General features: G+C 35.4%; 1 protein-coding gene across 1 annotated transcript in view; it reads left to right on the top strand.

Moving 5' to 3' along the window:
- Positions 1 to 12,920, top strand: part of MYO16 (myosin XVI) — a gene marked incomplete at its 5' end in the record, with an annotated part of 149,227 nt that overhangs the window by 21,070 nt on the left and 115,237 nt on the right. Inside the window, 4 exon segments of the mRNA XM_010170386.2 lie at positions 5,131 to 5,242; positions 8,673 to 8,790; positions 9,539 to 9,610; positions 10,184 to 10,325. Of these exon segments, the coding sequence (XP_010168688.1) occupies positions 5,131 to 5,242; positions 8,673 to 8,790; positions 9,539 to 9,610; positions 10,184 to 10,325 (444 nt within the window).

The following is a 12,920-nucleotide window of genomic DNA, read 5'->3' as shown; positions in this document are numbered from 1 at the left end:
CTACTAATCTCTGACAGCTTCACTGTCAGATATGAATTGAACCATTATAATGAACCAGATATTTCTGTATGATAAACAGCACTAATGTTTATAGGTAGGTGGCATAAAGTGGCTGTTCTTATAAAATACTTGAACATTTCAAATGTCAGATTTTAGAAATGCGAAGTGGATAGGTGTTGAGACAGTGTTTTGGTGATGCCTTATCTACTCCATTAGTGAAACACTAAAGTTTATAATGATCCTTAGGAAGGCTCGCTACTAGAGTGCCTGTGACAAGCCTTGGGATCTCTGTGGTCAACATTGTGTACCAAGGTCTTCTTTCCACACTTAACTACTACAAACAATACAGCTTGAAGTACTTTATTATTTTAGCTATCTAAAGAGCTGATTAGTGCAAAATATCATTTATTTGTCAACCCTTATTTGCTAGAGATCAGAAAAGTTCCCTAAGTGACATATATTAACAGTTCAGATCTCCCTTCGAAAACTGATAATCACGGTCCCTAGACTTTGATGACTATGAAGGTTCAATATCACCTTGTGGTCTAGATGCTTTGAACTCACTTTGAAATGGACTGCCTGACACACCAAGTGGGGAAGCTCCAGATCTTTTCTGTGGGTCATGCTGACTATGAGACAGTAGCCAGAAAAGGGGTACTCTCTTTCCAAATAAATCCCCTAATTATAAAATTTGGAACTTTTTTATTTTTATCTCTTCACAGATTTTATGAAAACAGAACAATTCTAGTAGGAAAGAGAGAATAAAAAGACTCTTTCACCTTCTCTAATAATTTTGTGAGTCCCACTTTTTATTTTCTTTGCTTTTCTTGCAAGGAAATTAAATTACATGTTTTATTTATGTTGAATAAGGCATATTACTTCATTTGATACTAAATGTTACTGGGTTGCAGTTCAGAAGAAAGTAAATGAACTTCAAATCAAATTTTACTTTGCTGAGTTTTTGGCAGAGCAGCAAACAGAGTCAAAACTTTTCTTTTTAGTCTCAGCTCCTTATTTTTTGCTCAATCACCTAAGCAGACGATATTACTTTAAAGAAGGTTTTTAACCAGTAGGATTATGTAAGAAATTTTGAAATAGGCATATGTCACGAAAACTCAGTATTAGTTAGCTGACATTTGTTCCTATGTATTTCTTCTTCATGTTTGCTATGTATGTATGAAATTATAAACTTCACTGCAGGTATAAGTTGAATAATACAAATTATTATTATATGTAACAATTATAATGAGAATTGTAAGGTAAACAGGTAAGGTAATTGTTGACTTATGTGGGCAGTTAATACATAAAGAATTTAATGTCATAGTAAATATTTGTTTATATGCTTGGGCACATCAGTCACATCCCTATCCGAAAACTTGATCTATGATGCCATTCGAATGATGCTTTAAAAACTGTATACTATAAGTGTTATACTGAAAAGCTACCACCACTGATTTTTTTCTTCTGAATAGTATTTTTTCCCTTAAGAGACTAGATAAGAATGCTACAATGTTGCAAATTAGAACTGTTAGAAGAAGAATCAGAAAGAAAAAAACTATGCAGATACTCTCTTTAACATTTCTCAAGAAATTGTCTAATGCAGCATTGTGTTTTACTCAAAGTGACTATACTACAATTATCAGTTAGTGTATCTTCTTAAAAGAGCCCCATTTTGTGGATCAGTAAGTTTCTTCTGTTTTGAAATAGAGTAACTGATCACATGTCCTTAAAACTTCTTTGTGTGCTGATAAGCTGTCTGTTGAGAGTGCTAGTTTGATGCAAATGTCGACATGGTAGTATTTAAACAAATGATTAGACAGTCAATAGAAAGAAGTTATTTATTTATTTAATTATTAGAACTGCATAGTCAAAAGGCAAAAAAGGCAAAAATGCACTATAAATATGGGGCAAGTTGTACATATTGAAAAAACATTTACATTTTATGGAATAATGATGTATCAACAATGAAAGAACGTTTTGTTGTTATTAGGATTTTTGCACTGTGACACATCTCTTTCCTTTTTTTCCTTTTCCTTGATTTTATAGGAGAGGTGACTATTTAAAATTGGTTTGGGACTCTGGTTCTTGACCATAAATAGATGTTAGGAGTAACATACAAAGGATGTCTCAAGCCCTTTTCATTCTCCGGGCCTTTAAGGTAGAAAGAAGGAGATGCCAGGGAACTGTTTTACAAGCAAAAAAAACCCCACGTTTTTATTTCTATCTAAATGTCACTGTGTTTCTGAGGTAGAATGAACTTAACAATAATTAGAAAAATGTGATTCCTTGTACAGCTAGTATATATTATACCCCACTCTGCTACACTGTATATTTTCTGCATTTTGAGGGAGTTGTATAATATCCATCATCAGTTCCAAGTAGTCTATATAATTAATCCATCCTTAACAGGCTTATACTTTATGTTATAAACATATCATATTTGAATGTGCATATCTTCAAAGAAATTTGCATTTCATTAGTCCTTAAATAATTTGGAAAATGGGTGGGCCTCATGACATGTTATAAAATAATTTAATTGCTATTAGACTAGGGAAATTGATTCTAAATTCAAGTAGACCTGAGAAAATGACCAACTGCAGCCCTTTCCAAGGGCACCAGCACATTTGCTGATTAAATCTTCAGGAGACTTATACTGGGAAACTCAGATTTTCTTCCAACAGGCATGTCCCAGCAGATGCTGCAGTTTATGGACGGGTTGCTGGAGCTACAGGCATCTGATTTGGCAGGTGCCCAGTTTGGCCCCTGTTGTATCAGCAAGTGCTTGCGCTGAAGGCAAGAACTGCCGCATGTTGGTTCATATCACAGCTCAGCTCTTTTCTCCAAAGGAATGAGTGTTCTGGGTCATTTTGCTGTACCACTACCTCTGTTGGTAGTGTTCACACACCTTTTCGCTACGACAATACCCTCTACCACTTTAACTATGCTAAAATGGGATTATTTAAGCACAAGATGTAGACAATATTCTCTTCACAGGACAGGAAAAAGTATTCCCTGCTCAGTACACAGAGAGAGAGAGAGTTAAAGAGTTATTCAGGGGAACACCAATATGGAGGCTTTTTTTTTTTTTTTTTTTTTTTTTTTTCCAGAAATGGGCATAAGCTTCCAACTCTTCCAGCCATTCAACAACAGGATATTTTGACAGCAGAGTAGATGCTACTCTAAGTCTCCTCATTATGGATCAAAAATGCCACCGACATATGATGCACAACACTGAACTGGTACAAGCTCACGCAGCAGTTCATAACAGTGGAAAATTTTCTGCTGGATTAACCTTTATACCAGTAGGTTCTATGCCAGATTCAGTATCAGATGTATTCTAGCCTCCTTTTGAAACATACAGGCAATGTAAAAAACCCCAGAAAAACCCCATAAATCTGGCATATACTTTGTATTATCTGCTCTAGCTAATTTGACAGCTGTGCTATTTGTATCTACCTGGTTTGGACAAAATTCATGTTTTTAGTAACCTCAAGGAAAAGGTGCAGAGCTCTGGCAGTGATGCTCACAGTCCCACATTCTCAAAGGTTCTGTTAATTCACCAGCTTCAGCCACTGATGTGAGGCTTGAGATATCTGCTGACTGCATTCTCCTGTGTGTGCAAAAAGTGCTTATGCACCGACACACATTTTTTTTCCCCATCATTCTTCCTCTTCCCACCTGCTGGGGTAACTTAGGCCATTGTCACTTCAAGGGAAATCTGCACTGGTAAATGTGGTATCAATCCACTAAATATCCACTAAAAATTCACTACATTTTGTTGTTTATACCTCATAAACCTCATTATCAGTTAGAAAAATGCTAAATCGTTCTGCCACATGTTTCTAAAAGCTACTCACATTCCCATAAAAGGCCACCTTTACAAGAACTACCACTCTTACTAGGGCGCTGCCAAACTTTCTGTGGTAACAGGAGTTTTATCTGGAAACTGTTCTCTATAGTGCAATTAGAATAGGGTTGTGAACAAGAATTGTCAGAAATTAAACCACTAATGTTTCCCATATTTATGTGACAGATCATGGACTGAACATTATTAGAGAGCAGAGTAATTGTGGGGGATTTTTGTTGTAATTGTGGTGAAGGGATGAGGGGTGGAGTGTGTGTAAATTGTCCACCTTTGTTGTAATGATGCTATTTTGATTTAGGTGTGGGGAATTCTTTTGTTGTTTTAAGTGACGTTTGTGAAGATTGTAGATTGTGTGATGAATGTGTATTTTAATGATAACGATAACTTAATGATAATGATAACTTAATGATAAAAGAAAACATCTTTTTGCATTCTCAGCATGATGTAATTAAAAATCAGATTCCATAAGATATTCAGACACTTTATTCTTAGTGAATTTGTCTGTATGAAGCTACCTGAATACTTTTTAAAATCTGCCTCATAGCCATATTTCAAGAGGGTCAAAAAACACTGTTGCAAAGGTTAAATTGCTGTTCTTTTCAATAGTCTGTTGTACTATAGATTTTTAATATTCTGTTTTGTGTTACTACTCTTCATGTTGGTTATGTTTTTTCTTTCCTGAGTTAGCTACTGCACTAGGTGTCTCTCTCTCTTCTAGTCACTGTCTTTGGGAAGGTTTATAAAATTTCCTTTTGCTTCACAGTGTGCAAAGCAGTACAGCTTAAAGGCTGCACATTGATTACTCTATATACTTAGTTACTACTTTGTTCTAAGTGTTGCTCAGTATACCTGTGTCACCCATTCACCTGCTAAGGGAGTGAATGATCATCATGGGATCAGGGAGATAAGAGCTTTTTTGTTCCCTAGCCAGCAGAAGGGGAACTTAAAGAAGTCAGAGGGTCTCCTCAAATCTTCCTTCGGAAGGGGAATCTCTGGTAGTGCAAGAATGGCAAAACTGTCAGTGGTATAAATTAAATTAAGTTTTAGCTTACATGTAGAGCTAAAGTTAGCCAGGGGGAAAACCTTAAGCAAAGGCTTAAGGAAAGAAATACGGAGCATTCTGTTACTACTACTGTTCGCTCCAAAGGCTGAGAAAAATCTGTAATAAATCACTGGTTAGAAGGGCAAAGCTGGCTTTTAACCTCCGAAGTTTGTTTGTGCTCCAGCATTGTAAATACTATATATGCTGTTTTTCCTCTGTGCAGGTATCTAAGCCAGACCATACTGGAAGAGACAATGTTATCAGCCAACCCTCAAAACAGGGAGAAATTAGCCATACTGAAACAAGCTCTAGGTGCTATGGGATTCAATAGCCTGGTAAGTTATACAAGCTTATGTTATTTGTGGCTAAAATAACCATATAACTTAGTTAAAAGCAGGCCATAAGGAACTCACACTGATAACCTTTTGTGGGGAAAAAAAGTGCCTTTCTGTCTTTCTTTTTTTATGTTGATTAAGACCTTGAAACAATATACAGTACTAGTTCACTCCAGGGAAATTACTGTAATCACTGTTAATTAGACACAGCACCAACAATGTAAATCTTTTTCATTCTTAAAGATTCACAAAACAGCTCCAAGGTATAATACTCTGAACAATTAAATTAAACAGATAAAAAGAAACAATCAAATCCCATATGACAGAAACCTCATAAAACCCACAGGAATTTTTTCTTCTTCCTGGTTATCTTCCTGTCCCTTTTAATTTTGTGAAACATGCATTCCAAATGCCTTTGCTAACAGCACCTGAAAAGAAATAAACACATTTAGTCAAAAAAACCTAGACCTGGGTAACTTGGAAGAGCTGAATTAACCCCCAAAATGCAACAAGAAGATAGGTCTGATGTTTGTCTTTAAGCCTATAAAGCTAATGAAGAAGATAATTTGAAAAATTAATCAAGAATAGGTTCTGGAGGACAGAGGTGTGTGGGGAATCAGAAGAAATGGAGGGCTGAGTATAAGAACTCATGTCAGCTGTGTAATTCCCTTCAGGATACTAGAATATTTAACAAAGTCCCCATATTTCTTACATATGTATATGCTACCTAGCACACTGTAGCTGAGACACTTCTGTAAAACAATTGCATAAGCAACAGTAGTTCTAGAAGAAGGTTAAAACTTATTTACCCCTACATGATATTTAGCATCATAAGAAAAAGCAGAAGAAAAGTTAATGAAACACTGTGCTAGATTAACATAAGAGATGACAGATGGGCAACAGTTGTAATAAAAAGGGATCAGGGGCTATCAGAAAAAAAAAAAAAAAAAAAGAAGTGAGTTTGCTGAAGCTGTTATTTAGATGTGAGGTAGACTTCTGTGGTGATGGTACATCATGTAGTTGCTTGGCATTCCTAGTCAAGGTAATAACAAATGTTATTTGGTAACCTCTACCACCTTTTAACATAAAGAAGGATGGAATTTTTTTCATGAATATTCATGTGCTCATGTACAAAATTAAACACATATAGCTATATTTGACAGAATTATTCCTTACTCTTCGTGGTTCAAGCTCTGCACCTGTAAACTTCAGTAGCAAAAGTTCCAGGCAGTTCTGCATTTAGCCCAGTGTTCATGGATGGGTGGATCTCTCCAGCTTTTTCATTAACCTTTCTGTTCTCTTGAGGAAGGGATTCATCCCATAAATAAATAATTGCATGCATAATGAATCACATTTTAGAAGCCTGCAGAAACTGAGAACAATTTACATATAGTATTCTTTTGAATCCGGCACTTTAACATCATTTTGCTCAGGGTTCTTGAAAGGAAGAAGGTTGCCTCTCAGAAAAGCATAAACCATCTTCAAGGCTCCTCAATATCCAGGCAGCGTTAGAATAATCATTTAGGAGACTAGAAATCTGTGGACCTCCAGAGTACTGCAGGCTGATCTCCTGTGCTGAAGGTTAGAGGGAAATATGTAGGTAAAACACATCTCCTAAAATTTCTACCCATTACTTCTGAGATATGTGGAAAGGTCTGTATGTATTATTCCTTGATCATCTGGCTCATTTAATGATAGCAGAGATTATCTTTTTGAAGAACTACATAAAATTTCTGTAGCAGCCTTTAACTGTATGTTGCAAAGTATGTTAATGTTTATTAAAATATTGTTTTAAAGTTAAGGGAGCATTCATCTTAGAGCACAATGAGAAAGTGTTTGAGAATCTGAAATGTGAACTAAATCCAAGGCCCTACCAAAATCACCAGAATAAACAGCTATCCCAGCCTGCTTCAATTCAGTGCTGTACAGTCATCCCCAAAGCAGTTCTGACCAAGCTAACAAAAAAGCAAGAAGTATGTACTGGAGTACTAGAGTGCCGTTCCATCTTATGCAAGAGGCCTTCTCAAGAAACAAAGCATAGCACCCTAGCTTGAATGCCATATTAGCATGACAGTTCTTTTGTAAGAGCTGTCTTATTCAGACTTTGCCTATATATATTGCTTTTTTTAATCTTTGGCTTTGGTACTGTGTAATAGAAAAATATACTTTTGCCCTACTTACATCTATCTCATACCGTAAGAGATTGAATTTCTTGTATTAAAATGTAGTTTAGAGAATCAAACTTGTTTAAATAGCATTGGAGGTGCTGTAGTCTGTGTCCCAGGAAGACTGTAAGCTTTTGTCAATGTCCTCTGATGATGGGCATATTTATGAGATGAAGGAACAAGAAGAAGAAGAAAAAAAGCATTTTTTTGTCCTGTTGCTTTTGAAAACTGATGAAAAGTCATCCAAGCTTGGTTTCAGTGTGTTCTGAATTTGTGCAGTCACCTGAGAATATAGGGGATGTATCAGCTGAGTATTTCATTTGTAGTATATCTTTTAATCTGATTCTGCAAATTCCAGTAAGTGAGACTTCTAACTGTCACTTCTAGTGTTTCAGTAGAATCAGATTCCAGATATTATTTTTCAAAAATATTTCAAGAATTATCAATTAACTTTGCTGTGCATAATGCCATGTAAAGCTATAGGGGATATCAGTTTTCCTGATTTATTATTTTAAAGGCTCACCATTGTTATATAACTGACCTTAAAAAAAAAAAAAAAATCCAAAATCACACAATATTTTCCATGTCTTAGTATTTTTGGTTCATATTTTAAGAATCATTTTTTTTGCTTGAATTTAAAAACATTTAAAAAAATAATCAAGAAAATTAATTCTCTTGCTGTGGTAAAAATGAGGCCAGGAAGAGTGAGGCTCAGATAAGTGCTTCACAGCATTAATAGTATGCAATCAGGGGGAAAGTGTGTGGGTAAGGGAAGTTGCTTTTGTTTCTTTTAGACCTTAATTACAGCTTTTACTACCAGGAACCTGTTATCATTTAGAACTAGAGACTTTGTGAACACAGTTGGCTGAGGAAAAAACAAACCTTGGTATTCCCACATGCAGAAACTGTCTTGATGGAAATTCTCTGTGGAGAAGATATGTTTGTTTCTTGCAGAAATAATGCATCTATTAAAGATATTTCAGTATTTTTTATCACATTCTGAAAAACTTTAACTCCGTAGTTAATGTGATTTACATGAAAACAAAAGGGGAAAAAAAGGTAATCTTGTTTTATGTCCTATATAGGTTCCACTTTGATTTCTAAGTCCAAATTTCCTGTTAATAGTTCACATATGAGTACTTTTAAACTTAGCAAAAGCCAATGACACAAACTACTAGAATTTGTATTTTTATAAAGCTTTGCTTTTCACTGGTATGCCCAACAGATCTCTTCTTTCTCTTTAATTCTGCATAAAATATGTGCAGGAGGTGGAGAACCTGTTTGTAATTCTCTCAGCAATTCTGCATCTTGGAGACATTCGCTTTACGTCTCTGACAGACGCTGAGACAGCATTCGTGTCAGACCTGCAGCTACTGGAACAAGGTCAGTAGGACATGACCTTGGAGCATCATGATCAGGGTACTTGCACTGATCCACCGACAGATGGAAACACAGTTCCAGGGAGAGAAAAAAAAAAGACTTCTGAAAATTCATAAGTTACTATGGGAAGACAGTGTCCAATTGACTTGGATATTTTATAAACTGCAGTTTTTATGGGATGAAATAAAATACTAGTATTGCAAATTATCTAATTCAATGTCATATTTAATTCTTCCATTTGCCAAAAGAAATTGTACAGAGTGCTTTCGACAGTCTTTTAAAATACTCTTGTGCTGCTTGTCAACAATTTGCGTTGAATTGAATTCCCCATATTCAAAATCTGTGTCTTAACAGGGTTTCTTGTTTTCATGCTTTGAAGTTTGCCCTCTTGTTCACTAACAAATCTCCCCAAAGTGGCTTATGGATACAGAATGTCAATAAGTAGCATACTTTAACTCTAATATGAGAGAAAGTCTGCCAAGCCCTGGGGAAAGTCCTGAGTAGTCTTTAGAGAGGAACGAAAGCTGTAATGTAATATACAGATACTTTCAAACTTCACAAAGTGCTGATTATAGTAATCCGATTTTGTATGTTCATTAATTTTGATTACTCCTGTGACAGCACTCTTTTCTTTAGTGTGTGGTTTCTTTCACTATTAAAAATAGCATCTATATCAGAAAATCTGTTATAAAATATGAAATATATAGTAGAGCACAAATGAGGCTTTCTTTAAATTCTCTTTTCATTTCAGTGGCAGGGATGCTGCAGGTTTCACCAGATGAACTTGCTTCAGCCTTAACAACTGATGTTCAGTATTTTAAAGGTAATCTTTTCCAAGCTTATATTCTCTTTGATCAGACCTAGTGGCATTTTGATCCTTCTGATTTGGGAATTTAAAAAGCAGTTAATTTTTGTTTCTTATTTCTTCTATGGTCTTGTAAATTTTCTCTCTGAGGAATTGTCTGCCATGCAATAAGTCAGGCTGGGACACTGAATTTGAAATGTCTTTGTAATATGGAGCAAAGCAGTTTCACAGTCTGATTAATCTTACAAAAGTGTGTCAAGATAACAAATTAGATATTAGTACTAAGAACTAAAGTCAACAGGAGTGTCGGGGAGGGGGGAAGTTTTGAAAAATTCTTTTCAGTAAAATAATAGTTTTGTGTGGTACACATACCCTTTTCTATTGAAAAAAAATACAAAGGTACATGTTTCCAAACTGAAGATCTTGTGAGTGTTGACAGTCTTCTCATCTTTCACTGAAGGCTTCAGAAAACACCATGCATATGTTTGGCAAAGGAGAAGCAAAAAGGGTGGAAGGAGTTACTGTAACTAAAATTACTTCAGGCAAGATTTACAGTATGCTTTCATCTCCATTTTCTGCTTTCTCTCTTAGGAGACATGATTGTACGGAGGCACACTATAGAGATTGCAGAATTTTACCGGGATCTCTTGGCAAAATCTCTTTATGGTCGTTTATTTAGCTTTTTAGTCAACACAATCAACTGCTACCTTCAAAATCAAGATGAGACTGGCAGGTAGGAGTGCCATTGCAAACTGTTAGGTGTGCCATTATCTGTTCAAATCCAGATCTGTAAAAGAAACATAATTCCATCACTTAAAGCATTTTATGATAGGATGGCAGTGATGGTTGGATCTTTAAATCATTGCCCATTCCTTCAAATTGTTTCCTTGATATCATATATGCTTATTTATTTGCTTCTGTAGGGAGACATGGTACTTTATACAGTAATCTAAATTCATGATTAGAATTAGTTGCCTTTTAAGAGCTGACAGTACAGAATGAGCTAAGTCTTTCAACAAGCAAAAAGCTACTTGGTGTTTCTTTAGCACAGAATATTCTTATTCTTTCTATGACTTTAGCAACAGGATATTAAAAAAAAGAATTTTGTTCAAAGGCCTTCAAATGTATGTTTAAACTTCACTGAATTGTATGTTCTAAGAATGTTCTGGATGTCTCTAGGTTATCATCTGCTAAATTCAATGCTGTTGCTATCCAGTGTGGCTTCTTAGAAAAAATGAATGCTAATTAATATATAGAATCAAAGTATCAAACTAAGACAGTAGACTTAATTATATGATCATGTTTCAACATTTGACACGTTCAGATGAGCTTTCTTAGTACAAAATGTCTTGGCTTTACTGGTAAATGGAAATCCACAAAAGGCAGATGTGGAACTTCCAAAAAAGAGTAAGTACTTTTTCCTTATATCATATCTGCTTTGGCTTCATAGGAAAAACATTTATCAAGTGCCCTTTTCTAGAGTTGTTAAGAGTCTAAAGACTTCGCAATCTTTTTATTTTATTTTATTTTATTTTATTTTTTTAAATTCCTATCCTATTTGTAGACCTAGTAGCAGTAAATCACATTTCTCTTCTATAGACTTAGCTAACAGAAAAAGCTACCATGCCAGAGTAACTCTGAGCTTTCTGTGCATAAAAGCTTTCTGCCATTATATATACTGCCAGAGTGCCTAGCTTCCTGCTGGAGGCAAAAGGAAGGTTTGCCAGTAACACAGGCTGGTTTTATTTGTCTGTTTCTGATTGTACAGCCCCTTACAATTGCAAGCACCTGGACAACCAAGCTAAAGCAACTTTCCAATCCATGTCCTAATTTGAAATACTGTGTTTATAACAAGGAAAGACAGTGGCATGTGGTCACATTCACTTCTTCCCCATTCATTCCTGGGACTTACGGAACAGGCTTAGCTCAGTGCATGTCTATGTCAAACAGTCCAGCTCAGGTATTCCTAATTGCAGTGAGATCATTTGTAGTGGTCATTGAGGAAGAAATCTAGAATCAGTATATTAAAAATATATTAAAATAGTTTTTCAATGTGTAATTTTGCAATTTTGACATTTGATCTCTCACAGTCTTTCAGCATTGGGTGCTGTGTATCTCTGTTGTTCAGTAATAGAAGCCTACAATTTCTAGGTATCGTAGGATCTTCAAATAATGAAAGTCAAAGCTGTTTGTATATTGTTTACCTTGTAGTCTCTTTTTAGTGCAATCATATGTGCCTGAGGTGACATCTACCTTGTGGAAATGCTTCTTAGTGCAACTATTTCTACCTGTATGGTAACTTGAAGACGATGTGATATCCTAGCTAAAACAGGATAGCTGTTTGATGTTGACAGGAATGAGGAATTTGCAATAGTTTTATATTATACCTGTGCTTGAAAAAGGAGAGTTCTTCATTTAGGCTGGCTAAAAAGGAAGCTAACTAGCTCAGGGTATATTGTCAGTGCTGACAAGATATACTAAATTTTAGCAGGCCAAATTTAGCCTCAGGTCCCTTTCCGAATTTGAAGATAAATAGCTTATTTTAAGTGAAAATGAAGTTGACTGTCCTTCATTGTTATTTCAACCTTACCTGATTTAGCCAGTTTAAGATAAAAAGATACCTTGCCCATCCCCAGCTGTGTTTGGTCCAGCCTAATCATAATATATAACCTGTAGCAGTAAATCAAGGCTTATCATAGTTCAAGATGTAATTTGGATTAATGCAAGTCATGGCATGAATCTGTGATTTGTGATTTAGATTTACTTCTGAGCAATTCTATAAATTAGCAGCATTGTATCTCCATTTTGGTGCAGTTTTAATAAACTTTTGCTTAAAGATCCACCAAAGACATTAACTAATGTGGCTAAATAAGGCTGATACATTTCAGGTAACACTTCATTCCCCAGTTGGAAACTTACACAGTTAGGAGTTATCAGATGGGATGAAGCCTTCATCAGAAACCCGGAATAAGGTTTCTAACTCAGTTCTCTTGTTTTGTTGTGAGATAGCTTAACTACATCCATCCCACTTCAGTGAGAATTTATGAAGCAATAAAATTAGATTTATTGGCTTAGTAACTCTAACAGAAACATTTTATCTTGGCATTTTTGAGGAAATTAGTTACCCAGGTTTAACTTTTATGGTGAAGATACTCGATTTTGGTCATTTGGTCATTAATATTCATACATATTTACCATGAAATAGCTGTAGCTGGTTTGAGGCAAGGTAAAAGTGATGATTACTATTAGTTCTAAAGAAAGGGAAGACAATTCTGTGAAAAGCCGCAAATACTCTTAAGGTATTAAGTATAGAGGCTAAAAGTGTTGC

The sequence above is a fragment of the Antrostomus carolinensis genome, unplaced genomic scaffold (assembly GCF_000700745.2).
Source record: "Antrostomus carolinensis isolate BGI_N321 unplaced genomic scaffold, ASM70074v2 scaffold16956, whole genome shotgun sequence".
NCBI classification, from domain to species: domain Eukaryota; kingdom Metazoa; phylum Chordata; class Aves; order Caprimulgiformes; family Caprimulgidae; genus Antrostomus; species Antrostomus carolinensis.
The sequence above is the reverse complement of the archived record's forward strand: the minus strand, read 5'-3'. Positions and strand labels throughout refer to the sequence as shown.